The sequence below is a fragment of the Gadus chalcogrammus genome, chromosome 11 (genome assembly GCF_026213295.1).
Source record: "Gadus chalcogrammus isolate NIFS_2021 chromosome 11, NIFS_Gcha_1.0, whole genome shotgun sequence".
NCBI lineage: Eukaryota > Metazoa > Chordata > Actinopteri > Gadiformes > Gadidae > Gadus > Gadus chalcogrammus.
Genome location: NC_079422.1, coordinates 4905884 through 4924468, shown reverse-complemented (window position 1 = coordinate 4924468; position 18585 = coordinate 4905884). Strand labels below are relative to the sequence as shown.

Genomic DNA, 18585 nt, shown 5'->3' with positions numbered 1-18585 from the left:
CTTTAATGAACCGACAGCGATTTATTGTTGTTTCTCTTTTTTTTGACAAATCTACTTGTTGTAAGTCACTTTGGATGATAGCGTCTCTGTAATGCCCTAAAAGTACATTCAAGTAGCTCAATGCATTCTCCTACAAATAAACTGCACAATAACCCTAAAACTACACCTATATTGATGAATCATCAGTACATCTATTTCATTAAATATATTTCGGCATCAATATAAAGTCTATTAATGGGAAGCGCTGAGCACAGTGGATCTCAGAAGCTGTTATTATGCTGTTCATCGTATAGCGGTATGCAATACCATCAGCTTCCATGAAATGATTGCATTCATCAAATGTTTAATGCATTAATCTCAGCAGCCCTAGCAGGATTACTGTTATAAGCGATGATTTACTATGAATCACTTGATGAGTACATGTATTTGCACCTCACCCTGTTTAATAGGTTTAAACATCTATCCTCCACCTAGGCCTCAGGGAAAACATTTCAATACAAAATAGCATAGCAAAACCTTGAACCATTGAGTCATACCTCCTTTGTATGTCTTTCGATTCGTTTCCTGGATTTGTCCTTTTACCAGATTAATTCCTGTGCCAAAGAAATGCCACTATGATGTTTAGCTTTTTTAAACATTTCTGGCACTAGAAAAGGATTATTATGTTTGTATCATGCATCTGTCCAATAATTGTCTGTGTTTATAAACAACCAATTACATCTCTATTATGCTTATTGTGAGAGCACCAGTAAATCTGAAACTCTGGAGATAAACATTCATTTGTGGTACGACAACCATAGTAATGTCAATGTAAAATTCCGCAGATTCTCAACACAGGTTATACGTGGCATACATACATGCAAAAAATCACAACCTCCAATTATGCCATGCCAGATTCAGAATTGGTGAGCAAACAGGCTGATCTCAGAACTGCCAATGCTGCCAGTCGCCCTGACCTTGAAAGCTGCTCGTCCAGGCTACCTGTGAATAGTCCCCGTTTTTACACAAGCAGAAATCACCAGGGCCAAATTAATTTCCTCCTTTCTGCTGCTGCTGCTCAACCTGGGGATCATTGGAGCAGAGAGGCGGCCTGGGGGAGGCTGACACTGGAGGAGAGAGGCAGAGTGCTGCAGAGGAATTTTAATGTGGCTCTTTCTGCCCCTCGCTGCCTGCCAAAGAAAAACAATTACTATCACTGTGTGTGTACGGGCGTGCACGAGAGCACGCACACCAGCGGGTTTGTGTATGTGTCATCCCCAGTTAGTGTGTTTACCTGCCTGCAATGGACTTAACAGAGTTGTAGCTTGTTTTATGTATAAAGGGTAGGCACTGTTGGGGCAGAAAGGTTTAGACGCTGCAGTGGTTCACATAAAACAAAATAAAACACGCCGAATTGTGTCCCATAAAAATGTTGGACCTCAGCTCATGGAAATGCTAATTATTTTTTTTTTACTCTGAGAAATCGTACACATAAATCCCTCCGTATGTTATTATTCTGCTCCGTCTAGAGCGTGGAGGTGACCTTTAGAAACAGTACTGATAAGCAGCTGGTAGATAATAGGCAGAAGTCAGTCAGTCTGACAGACTCAAAGAGGACAGATGCTCAGGAAGCCAGCCAGAAGGGAATGAGTCGAAAGGCGAAGACACACTGATGAAGAATACAGAGAGAGAGAGCGAGAGAGAGATCCCCACTGCAAAGCCTGTGATTGTGTCCTCGGATCACACCTCCGCATTTCACTCTTCCTCCTCCTCCATCCAGTCTTTAATGTGCTTTCCCTTTCTCTGTCTCTCTCCCTTTCAAGGATGCGGAGGTTTGCCTACTGTAAGGTGGTGCTGGCCACCTCGCTGGTGTGGGTGATGCTGGACATGTTTATCCTGCTGTACTTCAGTGAGTGCAACAAGTGTGACGACAAGAAGGAGAGAGGCCTGCCGGGGAGAGAGGGTGAGTGTCCCAGACACGTTGATAATCAACGCCAAGGTGTGACACATCACACACACAGCTGTTGTATGTTTGTAGTCAGAGGGGCTGTACGGGGAAGGAGTTCCCGTGCACACATAGAGAGGCTCCACTGTGGCTCGACACACAAAAGTGAAAAAAAAGTTTCAAGAAGCAACCGCGGGGGTCAAGAGATCATCTCCAAGAAATAAAACCACTATCAAAGGCTTCATCTCCTGCATTGCAGGGCACTTTTAAGGGTTTGAATCAAAAAATAAAAAGTGGGACGAAAAAAATGATGTCACTCTAAATTCATATAATGCCATGAACATCCAAATAAATGTTGTTATTATAAATATATGTATGGCGATAAAAATCGGAACACACCGTATATATTTCTTCTTTGGCTTCAGTTGCTTGATTGTCGTTGCTGAAGTGACTCGTAGCGTTTACACCTGATGGAGGGCTGCTTGACTGATGGCCAATCCCTATCTACCACCAACAATCCCGTCTCACACATTGCGATTTAAAATGGACAGTATGTAACATAATAGCCAAATATTACAGTCAATCCCCCGTTAACCAGCCATGTAGATGCAAGCAGTAGATCGTTCTTAAAAATCAGAGTAGGAATGGTTTCCTGATTGGGTAGAGCTGCAGGAGATGTGGCTGTGTGACTGCATGCAGAGGACAGGGAAACACCTGGACGCTCCCCGCTAAACCGGGAGGGGGGACACGTTTGCAGCTGATATCATCTCAGGTGCACAAGAGATGTACACACAGGCACAACACGCTTAGTGAATATCCAAACAGCATTACTTTAATTTGAGAAATATTGTGGAAAGATAATGCCTGCTATAGAAAAATGAAAAGCACATGACGATACTGAAGTCGAGTTCATGAATGGATTAAGACTTAATGTAGGTAGCATGAAGAGACATTGACTTAATAAAAGAAAGTAGCCAACAAATTAGATTATTTACAAAATTTTAATAAAAACCAGGACAATGGCATAAATACAGATTGCAGATTAAAAACTGTATTGGCGTAATATTTGTGCCATTTTTTGTCAAGTTATATTGTCATACACTATATTGTCATGCATGAGCAATTCTGATGGAATGCCCCAGAGCCCTACCGAAACCGGTGATCCCACTGAGACTTCTCTGTGCACACGCACATCACTGCACAGGCACATCAGCACCGTGCACGCGCACATCAGCACTGTGTACGCGCACATCAGCACCGTGCACACGCACATCAGCACCGTGCACACGCACATCAGCACCGTGCACACGCACATCAGCACCGTGCACACATACAATTAGCACCGTGCACATTGCACACATACATTTAGCACCTTGCACACAACCATTTAGCACTGTGCACTTGCACATGAACAAAGTGCCCCTTACATACAACTCAGAAACACTTCTCTAAAACATCTATGAGGATAGACTTCCTTTATATGAGCTCTATTTGCCATATCAACTATAGCGTGCATGTTGTGCTAGGCCACCTTTTTTATCTGGCTCCTGTAAACATTTGGTTGGTAATTTGCACAAAAACGTTATCTAGCTCAAATTTGCAACTAATTAACTGATGTTTGCGGGCACTGATAGGTTTAAGTGTGATCACGGATTCCAGTAGCAGTAGCATTGTCAGTGCCACTGCAAAAAAGAAAAATCATTTAGCTACTTGAATCAGGTACAAAAATAAAATCTGCATTCTTTTATTTTTTCTAAGGCTTAAGATAAACATCAGAGAAATAGCTGAAGAAGTTACATACAGTAAAAGATAAACTTAGTTTCTGCCAAATTCAAGGCACATTTGCACAATGATCTGGTCTCAGCAGTTACCTTGACTCTGTTGGTTGTTATGTCCTATTTGGAAGCTCAATCTGTACAATTTTCCCAAAAGAATCTCACCAGAAGTAACCTTTTTAAAGGTGATTTTTCTAAATTTTCTTCTTGGGGGGCATGCGCCTGGACCCACCTAGTGTTGCTAGGTTACCAACTCAAAGCACCACTGCTACAAGAAAACCTAGGGGAAACATTGATATAACACAGGAAATAGCATGTGTATGTGCCACATTTATTTGGCATTGATGTTAGCAACTCTGCAATTTGTATCCCATCGTCTTGGTTTAATAATACTGTTGCACAATCAGATATGTAGGCAAATTTATATTATTAAGTCCCTTATACCCACTGCGCAATGTGTTGTCGGAGTGACAACTTTTCTGTGTCATTATTGGTCGTCAAATTTCGGAAGGGGTTGTTTTCTAACGCCAGGTGACGTCTTTGTTTCGACGTCTACCGAACGTCTAATGTTCGTGGGACCTCTGTGTAAGTGCTATTTATAGTCCAAATGTGGTCGTTTATGGACGTCTTTTCAACATCAAATTTAGACTAATTTAAGTATTTTTTATACTAGCCACCTTCTACAATATACATTTAATTCATATGTTTATGGTTGTTTCAATCGGAAAACGAGAAACAGCAATTTATTTAAATGGAGCGTTGCAGAAATGATTTGGACGCGAAGTGAACTGACAATTGCAGTTGTAGGAGCATTGTCGAACTATGGCTTTAATCGGATTAGGCTGTGCTCGGCTGGTTTGTTTGAGATCAGTGGCTCTCCCTCAAGCATATCAACCGGGAAATAGGTTAAGTTATCCTTTATTGCCCCTTTTTGGGCGAAATTCTTTCACTGCTTTTGACCCATCCGGGACAAAAGCAGTGAAAGAACATGAACACATGCACACCGGCATTCCCGGAGCAGTGGGCAGTAGTGTTGGCTCGTTCGTTCGCGAACCGGTTTGAATGAACGAGTCTTTAAAACGAACGAACCGAACCGGTTCGTCTCTCTCGTTCGGTCGTCTCGTTCACCATTCGATTCACCGGAAACTCGACTGAACGAACGAACGAGTTTCCGGTAGCACTAACTCCACTGAGTCTGACTGACTCAGATGAGAACCGTGCAATGGCGTGCATTCCATGATGCGATTCACCGTTACCGGAAACTAGGCTGAATCGCGAGCGACTCCTCCACGTTCAGTCGAGTTTACGGTGAATCGATTCACCGGAAACTCGACTGAACTGGGAGGAGTCGTTCACGAATCGTATGTTCGTTCCGCCTGGTTTCCGGTAGCGGTAAATTGCATCATGGAATGGACCCCATTGCAGGGTTCTCAGCTGAGTCAGTCAGACTCAGTGGAGTTAGTGCTACCGGAAATTCAACTGAACGAACGAACGATTCGCGAACGACTCCTCGTGGCGAACTGAATCACGCGAACTGGGTCACGGAAACGAATCATTCAATACACCACTAGTGGGCAGCCACTCGCCCGGGGAAGTTCAGGTGCCTTGCTTGAGGGAACCTCATCTGTGGATGAGGACGTAGGAGAGTGCTGCACTACTACACACCCCGCCCAAATTGTTGGTGTACCGGTCGAGATTCGTACCAGACATCCGGTTACTGGTCCAACTCCTTAACCAGTAGGCCACGGATGCCCACCACAATGGCTGGCATGGCGTCACAATTTTTTAAGTTAAAAAGGTGGATAGGCTAGGCTACCATGAAATTATTTACGGAACTTTTCCCACAAACTGAATTTACAAATAAATAAACAGATAAATGCAAAAATAGATGTATGTGTGGTACACTCAAACCCAGACCACTATTTCAAGTTGTAATTTTGAAAGAGTTTATATGTAAAACCGGTGATCATTAATTTATATTTTTGAGTACTTATTTATCGCCAATTATTAAGGTCTAATATTGTTGTGGGAACCGGGACTAAATATTTGTTGTGAGACAAGGGGTTATTAGTACTGGGAAACGGAAGGACGGAACCAAAGTGTGTTGCAGTCCGGAATCCATAAAAAAATAACTTTCAATAAATCAGTGGACCGAATTTGACGTCCAATAATGACAGACATGACGTCACTCCGACGTCACATTGCGCAGTGGGATCTTGTATACATTTCATGCACCGTCCAAATGACGTCCAAAATATTTACCCGGTTGAAAAGTAAAATGTTGAACGGCAATATGACGTCCAAGTTGGGTCACGGATTGACATCCAAATAGTGGACCTAGTCTGGCCGTCAAATAGATGTACAGAATTGGTCATGGACCGAGGGACCAGATATAGACATGATCTGCACGTCTATTCGACGTCCAATGTTTAGTGGGTAGTGTTACCTTTTCTCTTCATGCTACCTCCATAAAGTAATTCATGAACGACACCTACAATATCATCATGCGCTTTCTATTCTTCTATTGAAGAACATAATTTTGTTGTCAGTATTTTTCCATATTATTCTCCATTGACAACAATGCCAATGATCTTTTGATCTAACGTTTTTTAACAAAATAAATAGCATTTGGGGCACCAAACATAATTTCTAATCTGAGTAAAATATAAACTAATTCATTTTGTGGAAACATTGGTAGATGCATCCTTGAACAGAGTTATATTGTTTAAGAACCCATTTTGAGTGAACAGCCAAAGGGACTATACTAGTGTATTTACTAAGGATTGGTAAAGAGACAATACAAGTGTATTAATAAATCAGTGGTAAAGAGACTATACAAGAGTATTAATATATGTGTGGTAAAGAGACTCTTCAAGTGTATTAACTCCAACAAATATAAGCCTGGTTGGGCATAGACCTCCTGGGAGGCGGACCTCTGACCCGGAGCACTATGCCCTCTCCTGAAAGCTTTCCTTTTTCTTCCCTACCCAGACACTCTGACCCGGCCCCGGGACGGGCCCGGAGAAGGGGGGAAGCCTGTGGTGATTTCCAAGGACAACCAGGAGAAGATGAAGGAGATGTTTAAGATCAATCAGTTCAACCTCATGGCTTCAGAGATGATCGCTCTAAACCGATCGCTGCCCGACGTCCGTCTGGAAGGGTAGGCGTCTCTCAGGCAGGGCATGGCTCGGAGGTCCCTCCCACCTAGAACTCATCACTCACTGGGACATCTCATGGGTTGGATTCATTGAATGTGAAATATAACTCCCATTCACTGGCCATGCCATTGAAACCTGTGTGATTGCAATGGTTTGAAGTGTACTGGGACTGTGTTGTGAGGTTGTCAGTCATGGCCTTGTTCTGAAGGATTCAATTATATCCCAGTATTATACACTGAATTCTGCACCAAGAACTCTTTTAACATCAATCTCTACACAAAGCATCCTATTGGGACACCTCTCCTCGTTCCACGATAATATAGATACTTGTTCTAGTGGGCATTGGGATGTGAAAACAAATGTTCTCAAAACACAGTTGGAAGAACTCTATCTCATTAACTTCAGAGTACTCGATGTGTAATAGACAGTATGATAAGACACAGGGAATGAGTGGGTGAAGATGTGTGAGCGCCCCAGCGGCTAGCCGTCCCACAGGCCGCTGACAGAGCTCTGGGCCTCAGCTAAAGGCAGAGCATTGAACGCCTCCCTTTTTCCTTTGATGGAGATATGTCCCTAAATCGGTAATGAACGGGGATTAGATGGAAAGATAGGTGGACACACACACACCTCCTTAACAGACAGGCGTCCATAGGGCCTGTCTGCACACGCACGCCAGACAGCCAGAGCAGAAGCAGCACATTGATCCGTGAAATGGGTTTCAGTCTTTGAGCGAAGAGTTGATTACTAGGTGTGTTTTCACTCTCACAGCTCTCCTTCTATCTGCTTTTCCAATTAGGAGATAAGACAGAGTCAATATAGAGCAGGGCATCTCACCCCCTCTGTCTGTCAGTGTGTGTAAGGTATAGGCGTGTGTGTGTGTGTGTGTGTGTGTGTGTGTGTGTGTGTGTGTGTGTGTGTGTGTGTGTGTGTGTGTGTGTGTGTGTGTGTGTGTGTGTGTGTGTGTGTGTGTGTGTGTGTGGGGAGCTGGAGGTGCATATGATTACAGACCTGCGTGCGTGCATGGGTGTGGGTAGACTTACAACAGGCATAAGAAACCTGAAAGGATGGACTTGACCTATCTCTGCCGTTGGTTAAAATCTGGGGAGTGGAAATTGACTGGAGTTGAATTGCAACGGCGTCAGCATTGCAGTGTTTAAATGGAAGTAATGATGACAGAGGGAGTTCTGGGCTCTGTGCCTGGTGTGTGCACGTGTCTGTATCTATATGTCTGGGACTATGACTTAATGAAGGTCTTTCCACACCACAACCTTCAGAAACCTGGACTTGTTCCCCTTTTAGAAGGTGACTGCACAGGGCGTTGTGAGGAGCCCTGTTCATGTTTGGGACCATGCAGTTATGTCTGCATATGTGGCAAGAGGGAGGGGCCGCCCGATGAGAAGCTATCTTCTGCCCTGGCTTTGTATCCCCCAAAATGAATTGGCTGATGGATAAGTCTGCAATGAATTATAATGCTTTACACTCAACACTGACGGATTCGATTTAAATACATTAGATACACACAGCACTGTGTAGCCTTAACTAGAACGATGAACGCGAGTAACAAGCAAATACATTCCTGTGGTTAAAGTGTGTCGTATTTTCAGTGTGTATGTGTTTGTGTGGGGGGTGGGGGGTTAGTATTAGTGATGTGGCAAAGAAAGTGCAAACGAAAGCTGAAAACTTCCATGAGTTTATAAATTAGATTTAGTGAATCACACACACACACACACACACACACACACACACACACACACACACACACACACACACACACACACACACACACACATGCACATAAACTGAGCTAATGGGCAGGTTGTATTGCTGTTATCTACACTTCGCTGCTGCTTTTTGCATTCCTACTGTCAGAGAATGCAGCAGAATGAGGCAGCATTCCAGAGATTGGGACGGACAGAGAGAGAGAGAGATATAGACTCGGAGATAGAGAGAGAAAAAGCAGGAATGAGCGTTTTAGCTGTAGGAGGGGAGGGGTAGACTAGAAAGAAGAATATTGGACATGGACTTTTAGGAAAGCTCTGATCTATCAAAGGAAGTCACTCTGTTTTACATTTCCTCTTTTAGTGTGGAGTTTGAGCTCATCAGAGCTGTTCTGTTGGGAAAACCGATTTGGTCAGAGAGACAATTTAATATCAGAGGGCTTAGATCAGGCTGTGCTGGGGGTCTATCGTGCATGTTCTGTAGGCAGCACAGGTTGGAACTGGGATCTCGCCGTACCAATTCATGTTCCTCTTGTCCCTGTTTCCTTTTTATCATCATCTGTATTCCCTTTGCATGTCTCCCTATGAATGCCCACCAGAGAATTGACGTGGACAGTTGTCCATAGAATTCCCTGCAGTCAGAGGTGCCCGTCAAACTGTCCTCATTCCAGATGATTAGGAATCACTCAATCCAATGCTTCGGGTGGACACCGCAGCGGATAGAAGAGATTGGACAGTGCCCAGGCGGTCTGAGTAAGGGGCCCGCCCAGAATTCCCTTGCACCACAATATCAATTTCAGCTCTTAGCAGAGGATCAGGACAGCAACACTCATCTAACACTGGTTGGCCATGTGCTGAGCATGTGCTGAGCATGTGCTGAGCATGTGCTGAGATTAACACAATCAGCCTGTTAAAGCTTGAGATAAGACCATTGAAAAAGATGAAAAGTTCTGAAAAAATAACATTTGACATGGTTTGTTTTCTATCCATTTGTTCTCCATGAATTTCTGGGGTAGATAGAAAGTACCATTTGATGATCTAATGTGGTCATTAAGATCCTGAAGTCCAACATGTTGTCCCTGTTGGCATGTTCAACCCCTTGGCATGTTCTACCCGTGTGCACCTTGTCTCACTCTGGACTCACTCTGGTTTCACTCTGCACACCGTGGTGTTTAGATGTATTTGAATCGGCCCACATCCCACTGTGACAGTATTTCTGCTGTGCTCAGCATTTTATGTCCCTTACCTTCTCGCACCAGCTATAACGCAGAGGCCTACATGAATGGGCTTCACGCTACGATCAACACAGTTCACAGTGCAGTAGTAACACCATCAGGTGTCATGCCAGGGTGGCTCTCAGCGTCTCTGTGAAATGTGTTCATATGTGTCACGGATGTTGTCTCGATTTGTTTGGATGGCAGATCAAACATGTCAAACGTTTTGAATGAATTATTATATGAATGTTTGATGTAGATATAATGGTTAATAATTAGTTGTAAATCCCAGCGGATTTAGATACAGTATGAAGATCTGTCTCTCCGGCTGGGTTGAACATATTGATAGTGTCGTCCTGATCTTCATCACGTCCTCCATCCCGTGTTATTACATCATACATCATAATCCCACCCTGCATCATTATTCGCACGTGTATAAAGAGGAGTAATGATATGTCTTGTCTCGTGCAAACTGTGTTTAACGATGTTTCAATACGATGTTTCAATACATCAAAGCGGATAAGCTCCAGGATGGCTTTGTGTTCTGCTGTGTTCTGAAGGGCCTTTCCGTCTCTCTGCTGCACAGGTGCAAGAACAAGTTGTATCCAGACAATCTCCCTCGCACCAGCGTGGTGATCGTGTTCCACAACGAGGCCTGGAGCACGCTGCTGCGCACAGTCCACTCGGTCATCGACCGCTCGCCACACTCCCTCCTAGAGGAGATAGTGCTGGTGGACGACGCCAGCGAACGAGGTACACACGCGGGCACAGACATACGCACACACACACAGTCAAACAGAAACACAGACAGACAGACAGACACATAATTGAATCGGGTCTCAGTTGTGTTGTGGCCTGGGTAGGGTTTAGCTTATTTTTTTCTCGGTGAATTCATGTGTATGTGTTTGTGTGTATGTGTTTGTTTTGACAAACAACCCTGTACATGTGGACCGTCGCCTGCTCCTCTCCACCGTGGGCTGTACTGTAATCCCAGTTTGGGAAAGATTAAGTCTTTTAATTCACCCGCCGCAGGGATTACATTCTGTTATTACCCTCAATCCACCAAACCCTGACCTTCTAAACCCTGCTCCACCCCGCCCTCCGACTGGGCTGGTGGAGGAGGGGTGGAGCCAGGGGAGGACATGAGATCATCAGGAGAGCAGAAAGTCTATTTGGTCACTATATTTCAAACTCAGCAAGAAGTAGGAGATAGTCTGCCGCACATACACACATGCAAATTCAGGAAAGCGCCTCAAACTGTGTACGCCCGGAAATAAGTGCAATCCTCTGTCCCCTTGCTCTGTGTGTGTGTGTGTGTGTGTGGGTGTGGGTGTGTGTGTGTCTGTGTGTCTGTGTCTGTGTGTGTCAGACTTCCTGAAGCGTCCCCTAGAGCAGTATGTGAGGAGGCTGGAGGTTCGCGTCAGTGTGATAAGGATGGAGCAGAGGTCTGGGCTCATACGGGCTCGCCTCAAAGGAGCATCTATCTCCACCGGCCAGGTGTGTGTGTGTGTGTGTGTGTGTGTGTGTGTGCGTGTGTACAAATACCTGTGATCCATGCAGTACTGGCGTGCTTGAGTCTGTCTCTTGATGTTATCTCTGAACCTCCAGGTCATCACCTTCCTGGATGCCCACTGTGAATGCACCACAGGTTGGCTAGAGCCTTTGCTAGCACGCATCAAAATAGACAAGTAAGACCTGTACTCAAACACACAGACATACTCACGCACACACACACAGATACGCACACACACACGCACGCACGCATGCACTCACAACACACACACGGACATAGACACACACACTAACACACACACACTAACACACAGACACACACACACAAACACACACACACGCACACACAAACACACACATACACATTACACGCACACACACTGTCTGCAGGACAGAAACAGAGGTCATAAATCTTGAACACACACATCCACACATTTACAAACACGCATATTCAAAAATCAATGAACAATCGTTGAGCCTACAGGGGGTTTGCCCTTGTGTGTTTATTTGATGCCTAATTACCAATTCTGTTTACTACCGCCAGTAATCAGACAAACGTGCAGATCCCGCCACACACACAAACAAAGGCACTCATGCACAGAGCCCAGAGCTAACCATGATGAAACATGGTGGCAAAGCGGTCAGCTGTTGGTCAGAATGTGTTGAGCTCCAGAGGACAGATGTCAGGCCTCCCCTGACGGCCACCTGGGTTTATGACCAGCAGGCCAATGCATGCCTCTTTACACCCTGCCCTGACCCCAACCCCCCCTACTGTAGCGCCATATCCAAACGTCCTGTTGGAAGTCCACTTCACCACTTAGCATCATGTCACACTTTTTGTTTTAACCTGCTATGCTTACGTGTGTGTGTGTGTTGTGTGTGTGTGTGGGTGTGCCCTTCAAAAGGCGGACGGTGGTGTGTCCCATCATCGACGTGATCAGCGACGATACGTTTGAATACATGGCGGGCTCCGACATGACCTACGGCGGCTTCAACTGGAAGCTCAACTTCCGCTGGTACCCCGTCCCGCAGAGGGAGATGGACCGCCGCAAGGGAGACCGCACGCTGCCCGTCAGGTACAAGGCCCCGCCCCTCAGGGGGACCGCACGCTGCCCGTCAGGTACAAGGCCCCGCCCCTCAGGGGGACCGCACACTGCCCGTCAGGTACAAGGCCCCACCCCTAAGGGGGACCGCACGCTGCCCGTCAGGTACAAGGCCCCGCCCCTCAGGGGGACCGCACGCTGCCCGTCAGGTACAAGGCCCCACCCCTAAGGGGGACCGCACGCTGCCCGTCAGGTACAAGGCCCCGCCCCTCAGGGGACCGCACGCTGCCCGTCAGGTACCAGGCCTCGCCCCTCAGGGTGACCGCACGGTGCCCATCAGGTACTAGAGATGCGCGGATGGGCTATTATTTCATCCGCAACCGCATCACGAACGCATCATCCATCCGCCATCCATCTGCACCGACTTTTTTGGACCAAATTTCCAGACCGCACCCGCCCACCATCCGCAGGTTGCTTTTATACGGCAAAGCAAGGCACTGCTGACGCGAGGCTAGAAAGCCCTTGCGTGTTCTTGAGAGGAGACTGATCCAATGCAGCAAAGATATTGCAAGGCTAAAGTCCCTAGTAGGATAGCCTATTGGCTATGTTGTATACCCAGAAGATCATCTGTCTCCGATCGAAACAGGGACAAAAATAAATAAATAGCCTAAATAAAAGCACATAGGCGAACCTGACCTTATCCGACTAGGCTGTAAAATTGTATCATTGTAATAAAAAACGCAATTTGGAACACCATTTCAACATGCTGCTATTTAGCCTACTATTTAAGCTAATGCCTATTGCACTTTATTTTTTGTAAAAAATAAAGAAAGCCTATAAAGTCTACCGCCCAACAATGCAACATGCATGTTCAATTTTTTTTATTGTAGGCCTACATATTAACCCCAAAACTTGCCTGCTTGCCTTGCAAATCAAAAAATTTAGACTATCTTTCTTTCTTAGCTGTGGATGTTATTGAGCTAGAAGTTTAACTTGTTCTGAACATCTCGCGGTGCCATTGCCAAATGTCACTTCTGAGTCAAATCCCTCCATAATCTCTTTTAAATTCCTTATTCCACGAGTGGTAATTTTACAATTAATTTTAAAATAAAACTAATATCGAAACAAAATAACCCAGGCTGTATCATCTTGCTCAATCCCTTTTCGTCTATCCTCTTCTACCAGCATTTTAAGGGACTTGAATTTCGGGTGGAGAAATTTAATGAGTAGCAGTAGGGCACATCTTCTCATCAAGCAGGGCAGACGCGCGATTAGCGAAGACTTTTCATGTAAGGTGGGTCTACAGTCTTGGGCTCACAGTGTGTTTTGAGCTTGGTAAACTGGAACAACACCATGTAAATGGTTGGGTAATGTTCACCTTCAAGCTTGTTGATTGCTAACTTGAAAATGGTGAGAAAGTCGATCAAGTGTGTGAGTTGATCCTGGTGGATACCATCAAGGCGATGTTCTTGGTCTCTGTTCTTTAGCAGCTCTCTTATTTCTTGGTATTGTTTCTGTATCGATTCCAACATAGTGACTTTACTGTTCCCCCGCACATCACATTCTTGATTCACGGTATTCTTTAGGCTGGCAATCGCACCGGTTCTCTTCAGGTATGCAACAAGCTCTTTGCAGTAATCTATCATGTCCACTACATCCTCAATGCTATCCGAATCGGGGCCCGGCATCATTTCTTTATAGGTTAGGGTCAAATTCCACACTACACTATATTGAACGGGCGCATATCAAGAGAGCACAGGTCCGCACATGCATCTGTCAGCTTTGATTTGACATCCTGTGGTACACTGTGGATCTCGACGGGCGAAACTTGTCAAGGTGTTTGTGTAGGTTTGGGGTTTAGCACACTTGTGATGCACCATGTTAGACATACCCGTCTTGTGACTGTCATGAACTTAGACAGCTTCGCAGCCTTTGCAAATGACATAGCCTGCACTGGTGTCATCCTGATTCACCACTTCAAAGTTCTTTTTCCTTGGTTTTTAGTTCTCCCTTTTTGAGCCTTTGACGTCCTACCTTCACCTGCACTGCCATCTCTGCTGATCAAGTGTTGATCAGCAGAGAAGTATTCTGCCAAAGACGTTGACGTTGCTTAGCAACCGAAGAAGCTGGGGTTGACAAGTTACCGGACTACTTGCGGAGTGATACCTAAGACGTGAATAGAGGCAAAAAATCCACTTCCCTTCACAGCGGTCTGCTTAGCAACGGTGAATTATCAAAAATAATTCACCGCTGGCAAATGTGAAAGGGCCAATGCAAGTGAACGGAGCGTTCCACAGCATTGAGAAGTAAAAATATGGAAGAATATGTATAAATATATATATATAAGAATAAACAGAAAAATAAATATTTTTATTTTGATTGGTCTAACCGCCCATTTAATGCAAATATTATTTTTTGCCACGTCATCCACCCGATCCGCAGTTTAGCCGCGGAGTCCGCGGCTGCAACTGCCAATCGCGCATCTCTATCGGTACCAGGCCCAGCCCCTCAGGCCCTGCCCCTCAGGGTGACCGCACGCTGCCCATCAGGTACCAGGCCCCGCCCCTCAGGCCCCCCGTCAGGTACCGGGCCCCGCCCCTCAAGGCCCCCTGTCCGGTACCAGGCCCCGCCCCTCAGGCCCCCTGTCAGGTACCAGGCTCCGCCCCTAAGGTCCCCCCGTCAGGGCCCTCAGGGCTTCAGTAGCTGCAGCTCCACTCACGCTGGAGGCGCGGTTTACTGAATGGACAAACACTTTTTGCGTTCCTCAAATAGCAGCCCTGGAGCTATACTAGCAGAAGGCGGTGTAATCATTTGTTTTCCCTTCTCACCCTGCTTGTGATGGAGATGTTTTCCCCATACTGCTCTGTGTATTGTCTTTGGAGTGAAGAGCAGATAAGACACTTATCTCCAGAGCCCCATGCTTCCATTGTAGTCTGGTGAGAGAGTGTAAGAAAGGTTGTTATTTTCAGCTGAAATGTATTGGTGCAGCTGTGTTTTGGTTGCGTAAAAGGAAGAAAATACTCCAGATTTGGGACCATAAATCAGGAGCTTCCCAGCAGACGGCTGGTAGGTAGAGTACACAAAACACACATCTGAGCTGTCTTATTTTTATAATTCCGTATTTCTCAGAAAAATTAAAAGTTTGTCGTGTCCTGGCAGGAACAGATTAGGAAAAGGATGCAATTTACAGAAACAATTGGCAGTGTTTGGTGCTGTCCCTAAAGTAGCAGCCTAGCCACCGAGCAGAAAGCCCTGCCGCCTGTCTGCACCACGCTCATTGACATTCAGGCACTCCCACCAGGGAACCAGCCATTTGGATACTAACAAGGCGCCGTGGGATGTGGTTGAACATTTGCATTAGCTGGGTAGACTGTGGGGAATAGGTCTGGTGCCAACCCACCTGCTGGGCTGTACGCCACGAGTGGAGAGCAGAGGAAACATAGCAGTCAAGATGCTATGCGCAACTAAAAATAAAAAATATCTCCTTAACTTCAAAGGCGTGGTCGGTTGTCCATGTTAATACTATGTATTATGAATTCTGTTGTCAGCTTTGTTAGAGACACTTTGTGAGCCCCAGGACAATTATCGGTGTTTGTTCAACAAACTCTTAATGTGTTACTAATTATCCCACAGACAGCTGATCTGTTTTCTTTCCCTGCGTTGTTTATTTTTGAAACACACATGGGTTGAGTCGTTATTTTCCAGTCTCCGTAAGATGTTGTGGTCCGCCAAGCAGCCCTCAACCGCTGCGGTCACAGGATATGTTTTCAACCTAATTTCATATGTTTGTGTCGATGCCGAGTACTTGGAAGCAGAGTAAAAAAACAATCCTAAACTAGCCATTGTCCACTTCCATATGAGAGAGAGAGAGAGAGAGAGAGACATCGACTTCTTATTTTTGGACATGGCTCTGAGAGCCTTCAAAACCATAGCAGGGGGAGCAAAAGGAAAACAGGAAGATGTGGGGGGGAAAGTGAGAGGGACAGCTGAAGTTGCGTGTGGCTGTCGTGAGATGCATACCCCCCAGCAACTTTTAGAAGTCCTCACTTCACGGTCCTTGTTACCTCATGGCTGCTGCCATGTGCCTGCTTTCCATGGCAGCCCTAATGCTCTCTCCTCCCTCCCTCCTCAGGACCCCCACCATGGCGGGGGGCTTGTTCTCCATAGACAGAGACTACTTCCAGGAGATCGGCACCTATGATGCTGGCATGGATATCTGGGGAGGAGAGAACCTGGAGATCTCCTTCCGGGTAAACATACATATAGATAGATGATACATACACACAGTACATGTAGGATACATATCTTCATATTTATCCTTTGCATTGTATACTGCCCTTATATCACTAGCATAGGCCGGTAAACACTGCACAGACACCTCCGTGTTTTGTTTGTGCATGTTTTGATGTGCTGGTATATATAGCCTTCATGCAAGCCTCCCACACGCTCCCCAACCAGTGTCTGTGGAGCGTAAGATGTCATGAAGATCTGGAGGTTGGAGTATAGTGCAATGAAACGATAAACACCAGGAGAGTGGTTGAGGCAACCAAAAGGTGGATATTTTCAGCTTTTGAAAGTGTCCATGTTAAAAGTGTCCTAGATAATGCCTGCCTTATTAACCCCGCTGTGAGACATGGCTGTGTGTATTTTCTAAAGCCTGTCTTGAAAAGGCTAGAGAAAGGTGATCTTATCAAAAGGCGTGGTATCATCTAGGGGTGGGTCTCTGTTACACAGCATTGGCCGGTGTCTCTGATGGCCGATCTTATTACATGATGTTATCCGGTGTCTCTGATGGCAGATCTGGCAGTGCGGTGGAACCCTGGAGATCGTCACATGTTCTCACGTGGGTCATGTGTTCCGCAAGGCCACGCCCTACACCTTCCCCGGGGGCACGGGTCAGATCATCAACAAGAACAATCGCCGCCTGGCCGAGGTGTGGATGGACGAGTTCAAGAACTTCTTCTACATCATCTCTCCTGGTAGGTGGCCGTTTGTGTGTGTGTGTGTGTGTGTAGTGTGTGTGTGTGTGTGTGTGTGTGTGTGTGTGTGTGTGTGTGTGTGTGTGTGTGTGTGTGTGTGTGTGTGTGTGTGTGTGTGTGTGCCTGTCCGCGTGTGTTCGTATTGAAGGCCAAAAGGGTCACAACGACACGTCATTGTAGATGTGTATTGATTTAAATCTATGTCCAATCTATACTGGTTTACCAATGGGCAATGTTTATTTACCTGATCAAATCAATACAGACGATATTTAAGAGATGCTTTGTTGCCATGGATGCAGGCTCCTGGCCTGGAGACCATCCTTATCACATGACCTCACATCCAGATCATGTGACCCCACATCCTGATCACGTGACCTCACATTCAGCTCCACCTCACGGATCAGTCCTCTAGCCACCCACATCCGTCTCCTTACAATAATCGGCCAATCACTACGACACTGACCGTGTCGTAGTTGGTGACGTAAAAAACAAGCCGCCGCTCTCAAAACAGCGATGGCGTCTCCCGAAGCAGCTAGCAACTAGCAGTAACGCTAACATTAGCAGAGTCAACTTTGTGCAGTTATGGCAATAATCTCCAAAACAACCATCAAACAAGAAGAGGAGGACACAAGCAGACTTCCTCTGAACAGAGTGGAGGTGTCACATGTCAGGATGAGCCGATGGGCTGAAGGAGTCTGTCTGTTCAGGCCAGTACACCCCCCAGTACCCCCCAACCACTGAGATAGATGTGGGCGGTGAAGGCCAAAGGTCAAACAGAATATGAGGTCACATGATCAGGGTGGTCTCCACTAGGCTGCTGCATCCAATACTTTAGAGAAGAAATCCACATTCCCTCCGGTGGTAATGTTATATTCATGAAAAGCGGATAAAGTCTGTTATGAGGGCCAAACATTTCTCTCTTTTAGAGGTGGCACATTCAGGATAGTGCTGATATAAATGTCATAAATATGATGATCATACTTTATAATTAGTGCTGTCAGTTAAACGCGTTATTAACGGCGTTAACGCAAACCAATTTTAACGGCGTTAATTTTTTTATCGTGCGATTAACGCTTTTTTTTTTTTTTCTTTTTTTTTTTTTTCTTTGGCTCAAAAAAAACAAGCAGTAGCCTGAATGCTATGTTCAAGGCAGTATGTTTGTATGTTTATCGTTTCATTGCACTATAGGCTGAGTCCTATTTTATCTTTGTACTTAATTTAATAATTTAGTAATTTCTTTTGTTTTGATCAGTATATGGCAA

General features: G+C 45.5%; 1 protein-coding gene across 1 annotated transcript in view; it reads left to right on the top strand.

The window, feature by feature from the left end:
• The window catches only part of galnt1 (UDP-N-acetyl-alpha-D-galactosamine:polypeptide N-acetylgalactosaminyltransferase 1), a 47178-nt gene that overhangs the window by 25565 nt on the left and 3028 nt on the right, over window positions 1-18585 (top strand). Inside the window, exons 2-9 of the mRNA XM_056601445.1 lie at window positions 1803-1942; window positions 6691-6859; window positions 10376-10542; window positions 11159-11286; window positions 11398-11477; window positions 12207-12377; window positions 16477-16594; window positions 17143-17323. Of these exons, the coding sequence (XP_056457420.1) occupies window positions 1804-1942; window positions 6691-6859; window positions 10376-10542; window positions 11159-11286; window positions 11398-11477; window positions 12207-12377; window positions 16477-16594; window positions 17143-17323 (1153 nt within the window). The 5' untranslated portion in view covers window position 1803. The remainder of the gene's footprint in view (window positions 1-1802; window positions 1943-6690; window positions 6860-10375; window positions 10543-11158; window positions 11287-11397; window positions 11478-12206; window positions 12378-16476; window positions 16595-17142; window positions 17324-18585) is intronic.